Source organism: Alexandromys fortis, unplaced genomic scaffold (genome assembly GCF_014885135.2).
Source record: "Alexandromys fortis isolate MF-2015 unplaced genomic scaffold, M_Fortis_MF-2015_v1.1 scaffold_2_1_26212458, whole genome shotgun sequence".
NCBI classification, from domain to species: Eukaryota; Metazoa; Chordata; class Mammalia; order Rodentia; family Cricetidae; genus Alexandromys; species Alexandromys fortis.
The window spans coordinates 22,911,022-22,933,967 of record NW_026067930.1 but is presented as its reverse complement, the minus strand read 5'-3'; the positions used below and the strand labels follow the sequence as shown (position 1 = coordinate 22,933,967).

At 45.8% G+C, this 22,946-nt stretch overlaps 1 protein-coding gene across 1 annotated transcript; it reads left to right on the top strand.

Annotated features, from left to right (window-relative positions):
* Positions 1 to 3,412: 3,412 nt before the first annotated feature.
* Positions 3,413 to 4,750, top strand: Pou3f2 (POU class 3 homeobox 2). Its single transcript, XM_050144958.1, has one exon. It carries the CDS (start codon positions 3,413 to 3,415, stop codon positions 4,748 to 4,750), a length of 1,338 nt encoding a protein of 445 aa, XP_050000915.1.
* The last annotated feature ends 18,196 nt before the right edge of the window (positions 4,751 to 22,946 follow it).

Here is a 22,946-nt window from a genome sequence, read left to right as displayed (position 1 = left end):
CCTGACTGGGTCAGTTGGAACAATCGCGCTAGTGACCGCGGGACCAGAGGAAGGACCCCATCTGGAGCTAAAACCTTTGAGAGCCAGGCTTTCTGGAATCCCCGGGAAGGCACGCGGGGCGGGGGGCCGGACTCCCAGATGCTCCGAACCCCGCATTCGAGCCAACCAGGCCCCTAGCCACAGGCGGAGGCGGCCTTGGCTCCCAGAGGGGTGGAGAGGGGCGGTGCTCCAAGTGGAGCTGCGCTCCCAGCCCGGCCCTCCCCTTTGCTGGCCCTACACCCGAGGCGGGCGTGAAAGCAGACGCTGAGGGCCCCCTTGGCGGGACACCGTTTAGTATACTCCCGGGATTCAATAGACATTCTAAGCCAGGGTACCACTCTCCCAGCTAGACCAGTTGGGAAGCGATCGGGCCAGTTCTTTTGCTCGCCAGCGAACGAGGCGGGGCTGGGGGGGGGGGTGTAGTGTGAAGTGCAGACCTGGGACGTCAAAATGGGAAGGATCTGCTGGTATTAAGGGACAGTGAAGTCCCACCAAAGTAAGCTCTGATATTCAGGTGCCGCCAGTTTCTGCCCCCCCCCCATCACCACCAGGCACACATACTTAGCTTTCAGTGCCCAGAGTACCCCTTGGAGGGGGGGGGGTAGGCAAGATACCGAGAGGAGGGGCTCTTACAGAGACCTGGGCAGCAACAAATTCCTCGGAAATATATCTGGAAACTTAATTCTCCCCTTGAGAGTATCATCCTATGGGCTGCAAAGATTCTTGTATTTTTTTTTTTTTAAGTGATGAAATTAAATAGGAACAGGAGGACACCTGCCCTTGCGGGCAGGGAAGGGAATCGCTTTCCGCACACTGCCTTGAGTCATTCCAGACAACTAAATTCTCCCGTAGGTTGTAGCTCTGAACTCCTGGGAAGCAAGAAACCAAAGCCAGGAGCACCGGAAAGGAACACTGCTGGAGAGAGACCTGCGGGCTCCCCAAACCAGACAACATCTTACTAGGAGCAGAGGACTGGAGGCAGGTGACACGAGGATGCTGCCTCTCCTGTCTCCCCCCTCCCGTACCTCCCTCCCCGCCCCGCCGAGTGCGCAAACTAAAAAAACACCCTCATCAGTCGCTGAGTCTGCGCACTGAGAAGGCTGGAACTTTTCAATGTTTTACTGGCCTGGCAAAGTTACCAAATTCCTAACAGCCCCCAGGTGCACAGCCGAAGTGTCTGGACGCTCACGCTGAAACACTTCGCCAGGCGCTCAATGTGAATCGTAGCGGGTGCGCGCGGGAAGGTGTAGATCTGTCCTGTTGGCTGCGGGGTGGACTCGCCCCTCCCCTAGCCGTTTCTGACTCCTCCACACATGTTCATAAACACCGGACACGTGGAGATTCTTAGCCAAGGCTCCTAGTCCTGGCTAGTGCTCAGCCCCATTGATTTATAAACAATTCAGCCACTCCCGGAAGAGCATCGCTCCTCGTTAGTCATGATGAATTTTTCTGGCCCGCTCCATTCCGCTGTCTAGATTAAGATGCTCCGAGGTCCTAAAATGCTCCCTTTGAGCATCGATTTGGCCGAAAGAGCCGGCGCGAACATCACCAGGCGCCGGGTCAGGGCGAGGAGGTGGGGAAGCTATTCGTGCTCCCCAGGTCTTTCCTTCAGTCGCAATACTTTTGATTCGCTGTGCCGGGCCTGTACGTGCACTCAGACTGTGCCCGCCAGTCTCGCCGCTCAAGCCCGAGTTTGATCTTACATCCCTGCTACCCAGCTCGCAGGCGCGGAAATTGGCTACAGCCATCCAGCTCCTTAGGAATTGGAGGCGCGATGCTCTGCATTGGTCAGATCCCCCGCCGTGAATGCACCGGTCCTGGGTCACACTAGGAAGTTAACCGCTGGAAGGTTTAACTAGCCAGCACCTGAAACACTAGACTAAACCTGGCCTCTGGCGCCCACTGAAGCGCTCTTTAGAAAGGACTTCGTAGCAGGAGCCCATTCGCCTGTCTTCCTCCCACTTGCAGCAACTAATGCGAAAGTTGCACAGACAGGCCTGGAGTCCGATGAAAACGCGCAGAGCTTCAGCTGCGCGGCTTTCCAGAGCCGCACTCAGTAGCTCCACCAGTCCGAGGCTGCTCGCTCTTCTTTGAGACTCCCTAAGGATCGGACACGGCGAAGGTCTGTCCAGGAAAACTCCTGGTTCTCTGAACCATAACCTCCGTGCACGCCGAGTGTCAGTGTGGCACACACTTCCAGAGTTTTGTTTCCAGTTCAGAACGCTGAGCTGTTAGAATAGGCACTACCGTGCAACTGGAGTTGTTCAAAATCCAGGGCGTAGGTCGAGCCTCTCTCTCCCGGAGCCTTTTGAGAAAGAAACTGAGATAAAATTGGATCTGAAGCTTAAGGGATCTTGGCTATTGGGGTGAAGGGGAAGGTGAGGATCTTTATTTGAGGACAAAAGTACCTATAGAGAGGACAAGACACCTGTGCGCTGTAATTCTAACCATGGTAAGAAAGGTTCCGGTTAGTCTGGCTTTGGTTCTAGCTCTTGGTTTAAACGACATTGGAACGCGCTCTGCACACACACACTCACACACACACAGTGTGTGTGTGTGTGTGTGTGTGAGTGTGTGTCCCTAGAAGAATGAAAATAGGACTCCTGCTGACTCGGTGAGACCCAGCCTTTCTCTTCCACCATACACGCCCCCCAAAAAGACCTATTGGGAAGAGAAAGTAGACTCCCTCCCATACAAGTCTTTCGAGCGACTGTAGTCCACCAGAGCTCCTGGACCGCCCCGCTGCCAGGCTTCTCAGCTTGGGAGACAGATGGGGGGCGGGGCCCATCCGAGAGGGGAGGTGGAGGCCGGGGACAGAAGAGGAGGGGGGGTGAGAACTAAGAGAATCTGAATCGCTGGGCTGGGGGTGGGGGTACCAGAGGAAGGACTGAGAAGACTGGGCGCCCGAGGGAAGGGGGGGTGGTGGAGCTCTGCACCAATCAGTGGCGCCGGCCTGGGAGGTTGCTAGCGGTATCCACGTAAATCAAAGGGCGCAGAGCCAATGGGAGGGGGTGGAGGGGGCGGGGCCCAGGCGCGTGCCGCTGCGAGCGGGCTCTGCCAAGAGAGCGGGAGAGAGCTTGAGAGCGCGGGGAGAGGGGGGAGCGCCCAGCGAGTCAGAGAGTGAGCGAGAGCGAGAGGAGGGAGAGGAGGAGAAAGAGCGAGGGCGGGCGGGCGGGAGGCAGCGCGGCAGCAGCAGTAATAGCAGGAGCAGCAACAGAAGGCGTCGGAGCGGGCGTCGGAGCTGCCCGCTAGGGGAAAGAGAAAGAGAGAGGGAGAGAAGCGGGGCGAGCAAGGAGAGAGAGCCCCAGGCAGAAAAGTAACTGTCAAATGCGCGGCTCCTTTAACCAGAGCGCCCAGTCCGGCTCCGAGAGTCATGGCGACCGCAGCGTCTAACCACTACAGCCTGCTCACCTCCAGCGCCTCCATCGTGCACGCCGAGCCGCCCGGCGGCATGCAGCAGGGCGCAGGGGGCTACCGCGAGGCGCAGAGCCTGGTGCAGGGCGACTACGGCGCTCTGCAGAGCAACGGGCACCCGCTCAGCCACGCTCACCAGTGGATCACCGCGCTGTCCCACGGCAGCGGGGGCGGCGGCGGCGGTGGTGGAGGAGGCGGGGGAGGCGGCGGGGGAGGCGGCGACGGCTCCCCGTGGTCCACCAGCCCCCTAGGCCAGCCGGACATCAAGCCCTCGGTGGTGGTACAGCCGGGTGGCCGAGGCGATGAGCTGCACGGGCCAGGAGCGCTACAGCAGCAGCACCAACAGCAGCAGCAACAACAGCAGCAGCAGCAGCAGCAGCAGCAACAGCAGCAGCAGCAGCAACAACAACAGCGACCGCCACATCTGGTGCACCACGCTGCCAACCACCACCCCGGGCCCGGGGCATGGCGGAGTGCGGCGACTGCAGCTCACCTCCCTCCCTCCATGGGAGCGTCCAACGGCGGTTTGCTCTACTCGCAGCCCAGCTTCACGGTGAACGGCATGCTGGGCGCAGGAGGGCAGCCGGCTGGGCTGCACCACCACGGCCTGCGGGACGCCCACGACGAGCCGCATCATGCAGACCACCACCCGCATCCGCACTCTCACCCTCACCAGCAACCGCCCCCGCCACCTCCCCCTCAAGGCCCACCGGGCCACCCAGGCGCACACCACGACCCGCACTCGGACGAGGACACGCCGACCTCAGACGACCTGGAGCAGTTCGCCAAGCAGTTCAAGCAGAGGCGGATCAAACTAGGATTTACTCAAGCAGACGTGGGGCTGGCGCTGGGCACCCTGTATGGCAACGTGTTCTCGCAGACCACCATCTGCAGGTTTGAGGCCCTGCAACTGAGCTTCAAGAACATGTGCAAGCTGAAGCCTTTGTTGAACAAGTGGTTGGAAGAGGCAGACTCGTCCTCGGGCAGCCCCACCAGCATAGACAAGATCGCAGCGCAAGGGCGCAAGCGGAAAAAGCGGACCTCCATCGAGGTGAGCGTCAAGGGGGCTCTGGAGAGCCATTTCCTCAAATGCCCCAAGCCCTCGGCCCAGGAGATCACCTCCCTCGCGGACAGCTTACAGCTGGAGAAGGAGGTGGTGAGAGTTTGGTTTTGTAACAGGAGACAGAAAGAGAAAAGGATGACCCCTCCCGGAGGGACTCTGCCGGGCGCCGAGGATGTGTACGGGGGGAGTAGGGACACGCCACCACACCACGGGGTGCAGACGCCCGTCCAGTGAACTCAAGAGGGGGAGGGGCAGAGCGTGGGGCTCCCCCTCCCCTTTGGTCCATGGTCCTTCACGGGACCTCTGTTCCCCCTCTAACTTCTGATTGTTTTTTTAATTATTATTTTTAATTATTATTTTCCCGGTCTTTTAAAAATGAAAAAAAATAGTGAAAATAAGAGAAAAGGAAAGGAACGAAGACACTGGACTATCCTAAAACAGATAGCAGGTGTAATGATGGGTTTTGACCTTTGCAAACGAGTACCCAGAAAGTGAAATAGAATGTCTCTTAGCGAAGAGGAGTGGTGTGTGTGTGTGTGTGTGTGAGAGAGAGAGAGAGAGAGAGAGAGAGAGAGAGAGAGAGAGAGAGAGAGAGACAGAGAGACAGAGAGACAGAGAGAGAGAGAGAATCACAGAAAAACTAAACAAATTACCAAAAAGAAAGAAAAGTCCACCAAACCGTACAAAACACAAAACTGCAGCTTCCCAATGCTCAAAGTTGACACGTGCTGCTGTGTTTATTTAACATGGGTCCCCATCAGGAAAAGAGGGAAAATACACTTTTTTTAAATATATAGGCAAATTTTAACCACACAAATTTGCACTGCAAGAAAATTGAAGTTTACATTAACAAGTTCAACTTTTTTTTTCCTCAATACGCGTTGTTAATTTTGAAACTGTCATTTTGGGTTGTTTTGTTTTGCCTTCTCCAGCAGGGAGGACAGAAGTCAGCTCTTGGCCAACCTCCTTTTCTAGTGTTCCCATGTCCCTTGTCCTTACTGCTTATAAACTCTGGTTTTCTTCAAACCCCGCAGACCTGGTGTAACATTTATTGGCTCTTTCCATCAAAGCAAAGTGATTGGCTTCATATAAAATAAATAAATGTTTGCATTCAGGAAATGTGTATGGTTTCCCCGCTTTATGCAAGGCAGGAATACTGTTTGGGATAGAAAGGTAAGCACTGGTTTTTGTAAACCACGAGGTAAACTTCATTTTCAGGCAGTATTTCTAGGGAGGGAAGAAAAAGGAAAATCGATAGTGAGTGACTGGTCACTTCATTTTATCAGGCAGGGCCGGCTGTTTGTGGAAGAACTCAGAAGAAATGCGAGGTTAAATATATTGCTGGAGTTGTCCACCAGAAAGAAACTGGGAACTCTGGAGAGAACTGGAAAACACACTGTACAGTTCTCTGCCTTTGGGTTCAATAACTTAATTATAAGGGATTAGTTGTGAACACAGCAGTGGTTAAACTTTGTCCCTCTACTAGGTCTTTTTTGTTGTAGGTAAAGAAAAAAACCAGGAACTTGAAAACATACACATAGACAGTGTTTCTTAGCACACGAATGCATACACCATATATACATATATGTGCATATATATGTGTATGTGTATATATATATGATAGACAGGTTTTGTCTTTAGCAGTTCATTTGTTTATCAAGTCATACTTTGGGTCCTACATCCTCTTCTCCCATAATTTATTACAGAAAAATATCAGTTCAGCTTGGACAGAGTTCTCCCCCTCTTTCACTAAGGAGGACAAATGAAGTGGGAGGAGGACATTTTCAATACTTCCTCTCTTCCCTTTAGTGAAAATTTTTTTTCGGTGTATTTCTTTTTTTACCTTGTTTCGATGGGAAATGGTTTACTTCCAACACAATAGAATATTCTGAAAGGTGTAGGTAATAAAAAAACAACAACAACCGGAAAAAAAAACAAAAAAGCTTATGACTATATTAAAATTAACACCACTAAACTGTGATCAGTTAAAAAAATCAATAGTTATCAGCACAAAAGGGCGCTAAAAGGGAAAACACTTTTTTTTTAGTAACCTTAAATATTTGGGGTTTTATTTCTTTGTTAGGTATTAGATAAATGTTTATTTTTAAAAATTAAATTCTCACCATAAAAATGTGGTTCAACATCAGATTAGCATTGCACTCAGTAGTAAGGTTTTAGGAAATATGCTTTATCCAGTATTGTCTCTTCAAACACCTGTGATTGTTTCATTTTCAATGTTTTTGCAAGATAAATGGCGACTTTTGATGGGCAGATTTATTTGCCTGTATTTCATTTTTCCCAATGAATGTCACAGGCGATGGATGGCATAGAGCTATTTCAGGTTAGATCACACTGCTTTCTCCTGATGTGTGGGGAGTAGACTCCAGTGAAGCAGTCCAGAGGAGGGCAAAGAGCCAATGGTAAAAAGAGGAAATGAATTTGCAGATCCTTGCTACCAAGTAGGTAAGGTTGGAAGCTGGGGTTCAGAGGATGTGCCTACAGCTTCTCTTGCTCTCATAGGCTTACAAAATTGAAAGTTACCACTGAACCTTACCATATGTATATATGTTTCATATCTGTCTTTTGAAATGCAGAAATAGTTTAAATGTTTCTTTGTCTATTTTTCTTTTTCTTAATGCTACCCAGGGAAATATTTTCATATCGTTTTGCGTGGCCTGCCTCAATGTATATTTATTTCTTTTGGAGCAAAAGGTTCTGAAAACTGGTTTTCTGTAGCTTTAAATGAGAAGGTAGCAAGATCTATATGGGATGTCATTTTTTTGTTCAGTTTCTTTTTTTTAAAAAAATGCTTTGTTTTGGTACATTTGATTGTGCTTGTGGGGAAAATAAAAGCGCAGAGATCCTTATATATTTATGTTAAAGTAATATTTTATTATTACATAAAACATAAATGCACAATACCTTCATAGTTTGTTCTAATTATTGAAATATCTTTATTTTATTTTTAAAGATAGTGCAAGTCCTAAGAGGAGGAGAAGCCGTACCTAGACTTAGACTTTAGACATACTGAGCTCAGTTTTGTATAAGACACTTCCCTTCCTTTATTCTTCACAAAGTTTTGGAATAAATCTTATACATATATTGCCAGCTTCCATGTTTATAACTTCCAGAGACATTTTCCTGATTTTTTTTTATGAGGACTACTATTCGGACTTTTCTTTGCAGAAACTATCATGGTTTCCAAATGCTTTCTTCGCTGCCTTATAGTATTAAATCAAATAGTCATTCGGTTTGAACTTCTATTTGTTTGCCATTTCCTGGACCAACAAAAAACATTTGCCTTGCAAATACATGCCCATCTCTCTTACACCTTCCTTCCAGGTTAGCTGCACCTCCGCCAATGGAGTGTCCAGAGAAGCTTCAGTGAAACTAGGTGGACTTTAGCCTCTACTCACTTGTGCTTAAGATAATTGGGCATCTTCAGAATAGTGAGACCTGGCTAGAAATTATTCTTCATAATTAACAAATACTTTTCATCAACAAAAATGCCATGTGTTCACCAAGTGATTAAAAGTAGATGCTACATGTTGTTTATCTTAGATTCACTGGGAAAGATACTTTTTACGACATTGCTTCTTTCTCATCAGGCAAACAACAATAACGACCACACACTCCAAATTTAAAGAGGGGAAGAGTGTACTGAAGAGACTCAAGCCATAGTACTAATGGTTTGTTTCAGGTGTTAGACAGAGCACTGCACTTAAAAAAAAATAAACAAACAAAATAGCTTTTAATGTTAGTGGGGTGTTCAAACAGTCTTGAATTAGTTTATAAGTTTGCTGGTGTATTTAAAGTCCTCCCTGGAACACTGACTTAAAATAGAAATGTCCATTTAGGAAAGTAGTTTCTGGGCTTATTACCTCTGATCATCCTTTCTAATTCCTAGTCAATATTACATGGGTCCCAAACAGATTCTGCCAAATGATCTTATCAATAGTCTGAACAAGAAGTGACAGGAAGAAGAAGTGTTTTGTGACCGCAGACATGCTGATGGGTAAAATGTTTAAGCTAAGTATAGATTTGAGTTCTGGGTCAATATCCCTCTGCTGAAGGCAGAAAGCAAGCCGCATCTGCCCTCTGCAGGGCATTTCGGTGGGCCTTGAGAAGGCATTTTTGTTCTTAGCCAGGCTGGGAAATAGCATGGAATAAACAGGCACACTGTGTTCCTGACTCATGCTGGCCATTCAGATTCTAAAGATGCTCTAGTAGCTTCTGTGCCAGTCTTAGAATGTAAGGCCCACTACATAAAAAAAAAAAAAGTCATAGCCACTAATACAAACCTCTGGGGTAATTTAAGATACCGAGAAGCCATCTCTATCCTAAAGACAAAAACCCGCAGTGTTTGTGTTTGCTCAAAACATGCCATATTTTAGGTTTATTATATATGTATAGACATAACGGGGAATGATCATATATGAGAGAGCATGTGAAGGTCATAGGGAAGGAATGGCCACAAACAATGCATTATGATTGGTGATTTTAAACATTGCCAGTTCTCACGAAGAAATAAATGTCCTTTATGTTTCAGATAGCAGCAACAAAACCACCTCTGTCTTCCCTCTCCCCTCCTGCTCTTACAGAGGAGGCTGCATACAGGTTGTCAGAATTTTCTGGTGAAGTGGTTTTAATAAAGGCACTAATCTGTCTTCTCATTTCTTCGGAAACAACTAATAAAATGACAGAGCAGCGACTATAGGGGGTGGCTCTTGCATGCACTGGTCCCAGACCTGTGTTGTCTTCACTCACTCCTTAGTTCCCTTGTGGAAGCATCTTGGATAGTGCCAGGGAGCCAGATGAGATTGTCCTTTTATTTCTTCTCTTTTTGGTTTCTCTTTGTTGATTTTTCAATACATTCATGGAACTCTGTTCTAAATTCTACTGAATTCCCATACAAATTAAAGAATGGGCTGAAGGATGGAGTTTATACAGAAAAAAAAAGAAGGGTGGTGATGTAGGGGCATCTTGTATATTTCAGTGGCAAAGCAAAGGAATGGTGTTTACTTCAAAAGGGGGACCTGCATCAGGAAGTCCCCTGAATCTTGACAATGTGACTAATGGTCTGTTCGTCTGGGTGTGAGATAAATATTTTCTCTGACGAAAGTTTACTTTTTTGAAATGATACATAATCTCTGAATGGAATTCACACGCCAGGAGAGGAGCATTGAGCCCCTTGATTCAGGATCAGAAAAACCGAAAAGGGTCTTCTACCCAGCTCACAAATTCGTGGAATCAATTGGCCCATGTTTCCAGAACTTGGACCAATGTTTTGTTTTTGTTTTTGTTTTTCAATGTCTGCCTATCTAGAGACACGTACTGGAGTAGTGGAAATGTCTTTCAGCTGCTTCAAGGCTTTGCTTGGGTGTGGAGATAAACAATCAGAATATTTTCACATTGTTCTGGCGTTTGTGCAGGGGAAAACCAGAATGTTTTTTTCTCTTCTTTAGAAAAAGTTAATCAACTTTATTATGTAGGACCTTAAAGACACTGCTCCTCGACTTAGCTGTTAGAGGTTATTAGAGACAATATCACATCCCATCAAACAGTCTAGTCTCTTATTGTTCCTAGGATTCTGATTGTTGGTAATACTAAGTTGTATTTCTTTTTTTAAAAAAAAATGTCTGCTATGTTATTTAATACACCAGTAAAAGTGCATCTATATCTTAAAGTCCATTCTTCCCGTCTTTTTGAGTTTTATAGCTCTTTGTCTGGAATGGGGGTGGGAGCAAGAGAGCTTCCATAAGTGGTTTGTGTCTAAAGAGCCTGGGCTTTGGAAGGGTCTGTTACTTGCCCTCAAATTTCTCTCCCTGCTTGAGAATGGGACTGGTGGGTAAAGGCACACACACACACACACACACACACACACACACACACACACGGTGCCAAGGGTTTTAGTAAGGCAGGGAGTGTTAGAGCCCGGTCTGAGAAAGCTGGTGAGGATTCTGATTGTTGTGATTTAACTCTTGGCGTGCCATATGCGTCACTTGGCTGTGGAGTAAATTGGAACTTTGAGGTCTTTCTGAAAAACTGGGGTCACATGTTTTCCCTCCACCAGTGTTTCTTCTACCTTTGCTGTTTACAAAGAAAAGGGAAGATTTTTCTCATTAAGCTTCACGGGCCAAAATCCACGGCCACCGAGTTTGGCGGCAGAGTGAAGAAAAGAAAGTTTCTTGTGAATTTGTAACACAAATTGGCCATTGTAATCCAAGGGCTCTAAGGTTCAAGCAAATCCATGAGCAAAATGTGGGTGCTCCTTCCCTCCCCCCTCAGAAGAACTCTCATTCTGTCAGAGGAATTTCTATGTGACCTTTTATGCTCCACAGCGCAGGATTCTGGAGAGAATTATTTGACATTAATAACTTTTGTTGATGTTGTTTACCCCTAACAAATATTCCTTCAAAGTTCTTACAGCTACTGGGCAAGGCAGGAATGGGTGCTGACTTACTGCCAGGCCAGGCGTCCACCAAGGCTCAATGGAGGTCTTAAGGGACCTCGGCAGCTGACCTGAGCACCGAAGAAAGGCCTGTGAGGGGAGCTGGTCATTCCTTGTCTGCCCGGGCCTGGCTGAGAGGTGCGGCAAATCGGGGATTTTTCTGGTCTCCAAGGGCAGCGAAGTCCTGACCTCCGTGGGAAGGGCGGTCACCGAGGTGGATCCCAAGTCTCTCTTCTCAAGGGCGGTCTGTAGGGGTGAGCGCCTTCAGTCTGTCAGGGCCTGAGGCTGGGGTGCTGCTTTGAGTACTGATGTATGGGGTGTATGATGTTCGCCCTTGGGCAGAGAAAAGCAAGTACCAGACTAGGAAGACCCTGGCGACAGGCAGCGGGCGGCAGGGACAGAAGAGCCAGGAGCACAGAGGTGACAGGGAAGTTAGAGCTTTAGTGAATCTCCCCAACTGTCTGCCCGCCATCCTTTTCCCTTAGACTCCGCAAAGTCCCTGGACAACAATCAGCTTGGGAGAGGTGAGACGGTGGCCCTCGAGTAAAAGGAGTTGGGCACCACAGCAGGGAAAGTGGAGGCAGGACAAAAGGCTGCTGGGAAGTCACTTGGCCGTTTCCTAACTTAGTGGAGGTTGAGCATTGAAGGGGAGCCGCCGAAAGTTGGGAAACGAAATTCTAAACGTGTGCTCCTCCGGCTCCCACTCAGCAAACTTCTGATAGTTTCTGGTCTCAGCGGCCGGCTTCCAGTGGAGAGGGACTTTCTCTTCTAAGCGCAAAGGCAAGGAAGAAAAGGGTTCTCTAACTTCCAGGAACCTGCCAGTCACTTGTGAGCCTAAAGTCCAGTGTCAGTTCCTCAGAGACAAGTGCAGGGGAAAGGACCCCTGGGTACCCTGTACTCTGATCAGAAGATCAGAGGGGAGCCTCCCTAAATCACGGGCCGCGCCCCAGGACTGGAGGCCTCTCCTTGGCCGGCCACTCACTCTCAGGCTGGTGGAGGCTTCCAGCCCACAGCGTTTCCTAACCTCCAAAGCAGTTTCCATGTGGAAAGAAACTCTCAAAAAAAAAAAGAAAAAGAAAAAAAAANNAAAAAAAAAAACAACAAAAAAAAAAAAAAAAAAAAAAAAAAAAAAAAACCCGCAGAAGGGAGTTGGGGATTCCATAGGGCCTTTCTCCTGTTGGAGGAGGAATGGCCTCTTGGGGCGCGCGGGGGAGGGGGGCTAGGGGTGGCCGGAGTGCTGGCTGTCTCTTAAGCTTCCTCATAGAAATCGGGAGCTGGCTGACCGTGGTGGGAAAGACAGACCAACCACACTGTCAGGGACTCCGGCCAAGCGCAGACTGTGCGGGCACCGAGCCTGGTTCAGCCCCCGGTGCTGGAGCGTCCTGCTTGCTCCAGCCAGCCGCGTCTGCCTGTGGTGGTCACTCACCGGGCCCTGCGGCCAGCCGGGGCAGGGTCGCACACAAACAGGGATGCTTCTATTTACTCGCCTCTGCCTGTGGATTTCTAAGACATTCAGCAGGCACAATCATTAAACTAATTTGTATTTGATTGTTTGGGCGGACGGAGGGTAGTTTTATTGCGCTGAGCATTCAAGCAGGCACGCATCGCTGATTACCAGTATACATTAAATAAAGTTGTTTGTACACATTGTCTTACCACATATAGGCAGAGGCTTATTATTCTAATTACTCTAATTAGTGCATTGAAATGTTTTCTACTTGATTTGAGGAGACAGTGATTACTTCTATTACTTCCTTTAACTCGTATTTTATGGAAAACTGTTGATGCATGTTCAAATCACTTTATTTGCCCCTCGAATATAACGCTGACCCAAACTCAGTGAACTGCACCGCCCTTATGGGGCCCCAATTTTGATGTGGGCCTCGGCTTGGAAGAGGCTTGCTTATTTGTTATTTTCCTCCACCAGCGCAGCCCCCTGCCCCAGATGCGCTCCCGACCAGGGACCGAGTAAGAGAGGCGCGGATCCTAAACCTTCTTGACCCCAGTATCTCTGGCCTGCTGGCTCTCTACCTTCCTAGGGGCGATTACTTTATAGAGGCTCCCTTAAGCATATTTTCTGTGACTCTGTTTCTACAGCCTTAACGTTACTATTAATTGATAAGATCAGCTCATCAAACACACTATTTCGATAGGATGTTGTAATTAAAACCTTAATCCTGTTTGAGACTTTTTCCCTTTAAATTCCCTTTTCTTACGGAAGGGGTACAAAGTTCACTATGAAAAAGTATTATAACAGGGAGATTAATTCGTTATCTAAATAACAATCTTTGCTATTGATCCCACGCACTTTTCGCCACCTTTTGTGTTAGTCCGTGAAGCCCTTAAAAAGGGAAATCTGACAAAGCAAAAGATTTGGGCCAAACTCGAAAGTCTACGATCTTCTTGGGAAAGCGAGGGGGTCTCAGACTCTCCCATCTCATTACAGCGGGAAAGGAGACCAAGTGAGCCCCGACTGGCCTGATGGTGCCACCAGGGCCGAGAAGAGCTAGTGCACGGTCTCCTCAGAGTCCTCCCCCTCGCCAAATGAGATCTGCTCGGTCTCTAGGTAAATACTCCACTGGTTCTGATTTTACTTTTAATATTTAAACTCGGATTATCGTGTCTCTAAATGCGCGTTCCTAACCTTTGCGGGTGGCTGGGATGTAATAAACCCTGGCGGGCGGTAGCTCAGCTTCTGCTGGCCCAGGTCGCTGCCTCCCGCCCGCCCGCCCTTGGGCTCCAGCTCCCCCACTCCCACAGCCCCCCCCCCCATCCCAACCCCCTACCCCCGACAGCGACAGCCGCGCGGGAATGAAATCAGCGCCTCCCGGCAGCTGACGGCTGAGCATCCAGGGCTCTTGCAGGCGGGGGAGGCGGCCCTTTATCCCTGTTGAAGAGTCCTGGGGGGGGGGGGGGAGCTGCAGGAGGAGACCTGCAACGCCGGCGTCCCGTTGAGAAAGAGCCAGGCTTCACGGAAGCAACGACCCCAGACATGGGAGGGGGCACCCAGAAGCTTGGTGGTGGTGGTGGTGGTGCAGGATAGGCAGGGTCGCCAGTTTGGTTGGGGGTGAGGCAGAGGTGGGGTGAGTGTGGGAGGGGAGGACCCTGATCGGATCTAAACGGCCTTCAAAAGAGGTCGTGGGACCCTGTTTGAGAAGATGCCAAAGAATTTCTGACCGTTTGTGCTCCAAAGTCTGCTCAGTAGTCCCGAGATTTTCCTCGGTTCTAAGAGTTTACCCCGACTACCGCCATCCTTCTGCCTCTCTAACAAAGTCTTCTTTCCCCACTCACAGACTTGTTATGTAACAAAGTCTCCTAGGTTAGTTTAACAGGAGAATAAAGGACACCCTAGCCCCACCCCTCTGTGCCCCCCTCCCCCAGTGCATCTGCTCTCACCCCAAGAAGAGTGCAGGCTTTAGCCCAGTAGAACTTTGGCGCCCCACCGTGGCATCATCTTGCAACTACACTTGATTTTACAGTCTCGTTCTTATCAAATGTTGAGTTTCCAATTAGAATCCGCTTCCCGCTACTCCCCACTCTACATTCTTTTTTTTTTTTTTTTTTTTTTTTTTTTTTTTTTTTTTTTTTTTTTTTGCCTAATCCCTCTGGAAAAAGTTATGAAGGTGACTCCATCACATGACTCATACACAAGTTTCTGAATGTCCAATGTGGTTTCCTGAGGAGAGGTTTGAAGTATCACTGGAGAGGGCAGTTTTTACCAAAAGTTGCCCAACAAAGGCAAGAAGAAAGGATTGCATCCCAACGTTTAGTTCCTCATGAGTGTAGCTGTAATAAGCAAGTACTCCATGCGTCAAATAAGCCTCAGATTCTCATAGGAATCAAGATGAGAATATCAAGTTGGAAGCCACAGTTGAATGGCGAGGAGGGCCCAAAATATGCTATTTTAACCCTGTCAAGATTTGACCTCAGACATCTTTTTATACAGCATGTCCGTTTAGTTTTGGAGTTCATATGTGACTTTATTTAAGGGGGTCACTTGCACAAAGACACGTTTGTTAGAGAATTTTCCAGACGAGGGAAAATAGCCCCACTTCCAAAATTCTTATTAGAACTCATTTGTTCTCAATTCGTCTGTTAAACTAGCATTTACTTCTTGTGGAGTCTAGTAAACGAACCCTTCTCCCACACGGTGCGCCGTTTTCACCACCAGTCTGTCTCCTTCCTCTGCCTTTACACATAGCCAAGAGCAGCAGGCCGTTCCCGTTTGCGGTTGCGGAACTGAACCGGCTTGTATGAGAGCAGCAGAGTTAGTGTCCCCTCTGTACTCAACAGTCAGCAAACATACCGGGGAAATCCAGTGGTATTTCCAGATCTCTTTCTTCGCGTGCAGGCTGTGCAGACAGCTTCTTCAAACTTTCCGAGTGGCGTTTACGTGACATGGAAACACTCAAGAAATCGGAAGTCTGATATGCAGAGTGGTCCTCGCAGACTCTGGTAGAGGCGGCTGTTGTGACTGCCCAGTCAGAAATCCTACTAGCCTAAAAATAAGGGATACACCTTTGTGTCTACCGGTGTGGGAGAAGGAAATGTAGAGACACACGTCTCAATTGCATTATCCAGGCGTAATTCTGACCACTTGGCCTGCCATTCACTACACTCCTTGTACTTACAAAGCCCAGGCCTGAGGTTGTAGTTAACACCGTGAGACCCGCAGGTTCCGGTTCCGTACTCCAGTCATTGCAATGAATGTAGCTACTCTATTAACGCCGGTAAGGGCTCACCTGGTGCTCTGCAAACCGGTGCATTTCTTTAACGCCTTCCAACTTCTTGATATTGACAGCATCCTTCTCTAGATATCTTTTATTGCAGCTGAGTCCATCGCAAAGAGAACACTGGGTTCATACACTCAAAACCAACCCAATACAAGCCTCAGCACTGACAAGGATCAACATTGCTAAGCACTGGTGACAATGCTGATGGGTCCCATCTCTGGGTTTGGAAATATCCAGGGTTTGGATCACACAGGAACCCTCATCGAGCTCCAGAAGCAGCACCATGGGGAGGGATTCATTCTATTCAGGAATTCTGTCCCCCTGCCCAAAGACCCTTATATAGAGCAAAGGACAGAAGTGCCCATCATCACTTGGAAAGAGAGAAAATGGCCAGGACAGTTCTTCCCCTCCTGGCAGCAGAGTTTCCATGCTGGTTGGTTGTGGGTGGCAGACAGGGATCTGCTCAAGCTGCTAAGCCGGCATCCCAGCCACAAGTGATGAAGGGATTCCCTCCTGCTAGAGGTTTGGCAGGTCCTGGATCCTTCGCATCAATGAGGCAGGTTTGCTGTGCCAGATAAAGATTTTCTCCAATGATGTGGAAAGCTGAAATCGGAAGGCCGGGCCACCACACACCGCCCCTGCCCATGCTTGCATGCAGGGAGCAGCTAGAACTCCTAGTCACCACAATCCAGCCACTCTTGGGAGCGCTAAACACTCGGGTGAGATCCAGAAGCGGTAACAGATCCCGGTCCTATCATCTCCTGCCATGCAATAACCCCACTGGACACCGCTGTCAGTGTTCCTCAGTGCTCTCTCACTAACTGAGTGCTCAGAGGAGAGGGATGTCTGTGGTGCCTAAAGCCCCCAAAGCAATACATGTTCTGCGGGTAGGATAGGCAGGAACCCGGAGTTCTAGAACTACATAAAGCCAGCACGATCTAAAGTCTTCTCACCGGAGACTGATTTGGTACGGGGAAGACCAGGTCACCAGTCCCAAGGAGAGCAGGACTTAGCAGTCAAGCAGAGACTCTTAGCTAACAAGTGTGCGCACCCCATTAAGACATGAATGACGCAGGCCACATCCCCTCGTGCATCTGGCAAAGGACACCTCGGGATTCTCAGTTGGAGTCAGCTAGAATGGGACAACCGTAAATTCAGTTTAAACAAGCAAGCAAAGCAGAAGAAAGAATGCCTTGCAAGAAGCACCGAGTGTGCACTCTAAATAGGCAGCAGCTTGCATAAAAGCAGAAGGCAGAGAGAGGGTGGGTAGGGTTGTCACTGAGAACCACAGACCAGGAACTGCACTCTAGGGCTGCCTGCAGAGAGAGCCTAGAGTTAACTGCTGGAGGGCTTAAGGAAGTTTTAATTAGGTTTAAACGGCAATTAAGAGTGGTTGCAGTGGGAAGATTCAGTGAAAACAATGCTTTGGGGAAGCTGGCGTGGCACATGAGACAGGTTGTTGTGGGTTGTAGGTGACAGAAGCCAGACTGGCTAGGAAAGGTAGGCAGAGCACACTAGACTCCTTGGCCAGCCGAGAAAGTCTGAAAGAAGGTGGTGGGTGGGTAATAACGACGTTCCAGGAGCTGGAGGAGCTGGAAACAAGGAGAACTGAATGGAGAGGCGGCGGCCTTATTTGGATGAATCAGAAGGAAGGAGAGGGAGGAGTGGAGAAAACCTGTTTAGTTTCAGATGTCTTACCCTATCAACATTTCTGTTGCTCTTTCTGTTCTCTCTCTTCTCTCTCTCTCTCTCTCTCTCTCTCTCTCTCTCTCTCTCTCTCTCTCTCTCTCTCTCTCTCTCTCTCTCTCTCTCTCTCTCTCTCTCTCTCTCTCTCTCTCCCTCCCTCCCTCCCTCCTTTCCTCTCCCCATTCTGTCTTCTCCACACTCTACCTCCTACCTCCCCCCTAACACACACTGAAGCCATTAAGACAACATGGTCTCGGTAACACTCATCCCTTGAAACCACTCAAAGGCTGGCGCTAATCAAAACAACACTTTCAATTCAAGTCTATTTTATTGCACACCCACTATGCTGGCTGCAGTCCTAATTGGTGTCTCTGTGACAAAGGTTAAAGGAAAAGAGAAATTAATATTATCAGAGGCCATAAAAGTTTTCACTACTGATAATATCAAGAAATCCCCATGAAAGAACTGCAGCTACCCTTGGAGTAACTTCCTATGAAGCTAGCTTGATGTTGATCGATTTTGTTTCATAACACGTCTTACTTGTTTCCAGTTACTTTTTATTAAAGAGTAATCTAGGCAAAATTCTGTATTCCGAACTACTTGGGAGGCCAACAAAGGAAGAAGAGACTAAGAGCTGAGGCCAGCCTGGACAGCATAAGGAGATTCCCTTCCTACCTCCCACATGTTGAAAGCATAGAAAGTCTATTTTGAAATAAATTTACATACACCAGAAAGTGTCCCTTTAAAACTATGTCCAGAAAACTAAACTCTGAGGGTTAGATTGGAGAATTCATTTGTTTTTACTTACTACTGTTTCTCAATTAAATCACAAAGACGCCCCTCCAACATTTTCTGCTTCTTGAAAAAATGGTTTAATGAATTGATTTGAATTAAAAAAAAAAAGAAAAGAAATTCTACAGAGGCTACCTAAATGTAAGTGTACCAATGTCCTTTTGAATATGAAGTGAGGGAAACGATACTACCTGCTTTAAATGCAGTGAGAAAGGTGAAGGTTTTTCTTCTAAAATGATGAACAAGCTAAGAATGCCCACTCTTACCACTGCTATTCAATTAATCAAAAGAAAAAAATCCTTTCAAATTATGAATGAAAAAGTTCTTATAAATAAAAAAAAAACCTAGACTCCCCTGGAAAGCTATCAGAACTATAAACTGATGTCAGTGAAGTTGCCAGATCTAAAATCAATACACAAAATGAAGTTCCGTTTCTAGGAACAAATGTTCAAAAGGTAAGTGACATTAAGAAGACAATTCCAAGCCTGCAACGATGGCACGCACACCTTTAATCCCCGCACCCGGGAGATAGAGGCAGGTGGATCTCTGCGAGGTCCAGGACAGGACAGCCAGAGTTACACAGAGAAACCCTGTCTCAAAAAAAAAAAAAAAAAATAGAAGAGAAAAAGAAAACTCCACTTACAATAGCATAAAACACAGCAGTTAGGAATAAATTAACTGAGAGGTGAAAGACCTAACTGAAAGCTTATGACATTGGGTTTTCAAACTGGAGAAATCATAAATAAATGGAAATATAGCACGCATTTATATACTGGATGAACTGGCGTAGTTGAAGTGAGTACACTACCCAAAACAATCTACAAATTAAACAACTCCCACAAGAATTTCAATGACTTTTTTTTTTCTTTTGTTTTTCGAGACAGGGTTTCTCTGTAGCTTTGGTGCCTGTCCTAGAACTACTCACAGAGATCCACCTGCCTCTGCTTACTGGGGAATGTATTACACCAGGAACTTTTTTTTTTTTCAAATTGTACCAATGTCATTTTTAAGAGAAAATAAGTATCAATTAGAACTTTAAAAGATCCCACAGAGCCAGCACATTTCAAGAAAAATAAAAACTGGAAGGATCATAAAAATTGATTTGAAAATAAGTTTCCCAACTATGGTTTTCAAAATTGGTATAAAAACAAGTGTGTAAACTGGTAAAATAAGATTGGAAGCACCAAAATAAACCTATTTATGGCCAACTAATCTTCTACGGAGTTGTCAAAAACACACAGCAGAAAAACAACATTTTCAGTAAGTGATGTTTAGAAGATTGGATATTCACATACAGAAGAAAGAAACTGAATCCTCCTCTCACTCCATACATAAAGATTCATATAGAAATGATTATATACTTTATTTTGAAGTATGTGTCTGAGGGTGAACATAAAGCTTCACATATGCTGTGTAAGGGCTCTCCTGCTGAACTACATCCCAGACTTGGATTAACGATTTAAATATAAGATCCGAAACTGATAAAACTACTAAACGAAAACACAGAGAGCAAACTAATGTATGCTTTCTTGATGGTTCTTAAAGACAAAACCTCAAAAGCAGTCGGCGAAAGCAAAAATAGACAAATGGCATTACGTCAAAAGAAAAAGCTCTTCCACAACAAAAGGAATGATTCTTGTTAAGAAGACAATCTTTTGAGTAAGAGGAAACTGCACAAAACACAAATACAATAATGGGTCAATATTTAAAATAGATAAGAAACTCACCCAGTAATAAGGAAATAGATAGTTTAATTTTTTTAATGGGCAAAGGACCCAAATAGAAGAAAACATATAGCTGGTCAACAGGTGTATGAAAAAGATGACCAATCATCAGCTTGCTAAGGAAATTCAAAGCATAGAGTACTATCTCCTCATACCCATCAAAATGACTGTTATTAAATAAACAAAATAATAGATGTGAGAAAACTGTGAAAGTGAAGAAGGAATCATTACACATCATAGGGGACTGTAAACTAATTCAGCATTTTGGAAAACAGCATACAAATTCCTCAAAAGACTAAAAATAGACCTACATATGACCCAGTGATCCTACTTTTAGATGTATATTAAAAATGCAATAGATATGTTGTTTGTGTATCTGTCCTTCCACATATGGTGTAGCATTATTCAAGAGTAAGCATGATATGGGATAAGCTTAAGTGTTCATCAATAGATGAATGGATAAAGAAAGATTTAGACATTTGTCCTCCCACACATAAAAAATGAAATGCTATCTACAGCCATATAATTCTGAATGGGCCCGGTGTCATGTAAATGGTCTCCTAAGTACCAGGTTTGTTTGCACAACCTGTTTCATTCACATTCAACATGGATAAATCTGAAATATAGTAAGCAATGGAAATAAGCCAGGTCAAGGAAGATAAATACCACATGATTTTACCTACAGTCAAAATATAAAGGTTTCATTCCTAGAACAGAGAACAGAATGTTTGTAGTCAAGAGTTTGGAAAGGGGAAGATGTTGAGAGCACAGCAGGAACGTCCTTGTGCCCACAGATCTCCAGGGAAACCAGTAATGTTAAGCACACAGGATTGTCAGTCCAAAGGGAAAGATGAAAAACCTGTTTTTCCACCCAGAAAGCTGAGAATTGGAAATGATCGACAGCCCAGTGATCTGTGTTATCTGTTGGTCCAGACCATATCAGGCTCTTTCAACCAAGACCAGTAATCTAAATGACCCTGATAGTCACAGCTCCCCATGAGCTCCCACAACCAGGACCAGAGGTGACTACCAGCCCAAATGACATCTGGTGTATGATCAGACCAGGACAGACCCTTAGGCCTTTAAGCCAGTGCAGGTAGCCTCTACCTAGCACCCATCCTGGAGGGGAGGACATATACCCTGAGTTGAGTTTCAATGTAACTAGGCTTCTTTGTGCACCGGGGAATGTATTACACCAGGAACTTTATTTTTCAAATTGTACTGATTGTACTGGACTTAAATACATTGGTAATAAACCACCTGTCATTAGCCTCCCTGAAGTCTTATCCAGGTGGACAAAATCAATCTGCCCTGGGTTTTCATTCTTATCTCTTCATGAGGTTCACTTCTCTCTATGACACCTGTAGAGATGCTCACAGGAAGAAGCTGGCTAAAAGGTACCCATGCTCAGTAATAAAGGCAGAAACAAATCTGGATAGCTTGGGAATCATAGTTAGAGACAATGTCATAGACTTGATAATTGCTAAGGGATTATTCCCATCAAAATAGGCATATGTACATTATAAAATAAATATTTTACAAGATGGACATATTAAAAATTTGATTTAATAATTTTTATGTGTGCCTATATAAAAACACAATATTGTACTGTGAAAATACAGTTTTCATTTTTAATTATACTTTAATGCAGTTTTATGTGGGGACAGGAATAAAGACAGGACTTGCCAATATATTACACTTTTCTTCTGTTCTATATGCCACAGTTGGTAAGCTTAAATTGGTTTATTTTCTATTTCCTATATAAAATAAAAATAACCGGAAAACCTTAGGTTTTCCCCTTAGAAGACCCTTAAATAATTTTCAAGGGTGAAATTTCCACCCAAATGTGTTTCTTAGAAGTTAATATTTTGAAGTCTTGGTAAAAAACGAAGGACTATTTGGGGCAAACTTGTTAGAATAAAATTCAGCTCTGATTTATTAATAATATTAAATTTTTGGAGTCATTGTACAGGCACTTGCTTCAGAAGTAGACATTGTTTCTTCATATTTTGCAAAGTGTATAATGAGAAAATAAGTCATAGATGCAAACGCCTTGGCCTGGGGAGGCAGCTGGCTCTGAGTGGTGGTGTATGTCTCCTTCAGAGGAGGGGCTGATGATGACTAGATTTCAAAATTCCTTCATTTGGAAGGGAAAAAAAATCAACATGGCAGTCTGAATGAGATTTAAACACCAGCTGGACACGGTGGCTCACACCTTTAATTCCAGCACTCAGGAGACAGAAACACACCAATCTCTGATAGTTCAAGGCCCTTCTAGTCTACAAAGCAACTTCCAAGACAAACCAGAACAGGAACAACACCAATAGACATGCTAATAGGAAAGGAAGACATCTTATAGTCACTCAACACTACACAAAGAACACAGACAACTAAGGAATGCCAAGAGAGCAAGAGACCTAGTCTTCTCCAGGTGAGAGCACCAAACTCATTATCCAAAACTAAGTGGTTATTCCTTAAATTATATATGTACAAATAACTTCTCATGGACTGAGCAGGTTGTCTTTATATAGTTAAGAATATAGATAGATGATGATAGATAGATAGATAGATAGATAGATAGATAGATAGATAGATAGATAGTGTGTGTGTAACAACAAAATAAATGGGGGTTATGAATTTAATGAAAATCATGAGGAGGAAGATGCGTGGGGAGGTTAGATGTAATTATATATTACAATTCCCCCAAATACAGATATTATTTTTTAATTAAGAAAAAAAAACAGTATTATAAGTTGATACCACTTAGGGAGGCAATGTTTTGGAAACTAGTAAAGGGCTTCATGTAGCATATATTTGAACAGTGTCTTAATCAGATAATAAACATAAAACCTTCCATGATCCTGCTGCATCTTAATTTAAAAGGTGACTAAACACAATTATGAAAATGCTTGCATACCCGACAGGCAGTCGAAGAACTAAAGCATTGGCGACATTTTGTTCCTAGTTGTGTCTTCCACTTACCGTCTCCTCCTTCCTACCAGAGACAACCTGCTGAATATTTTATTTACAATCCCGATAGCCCT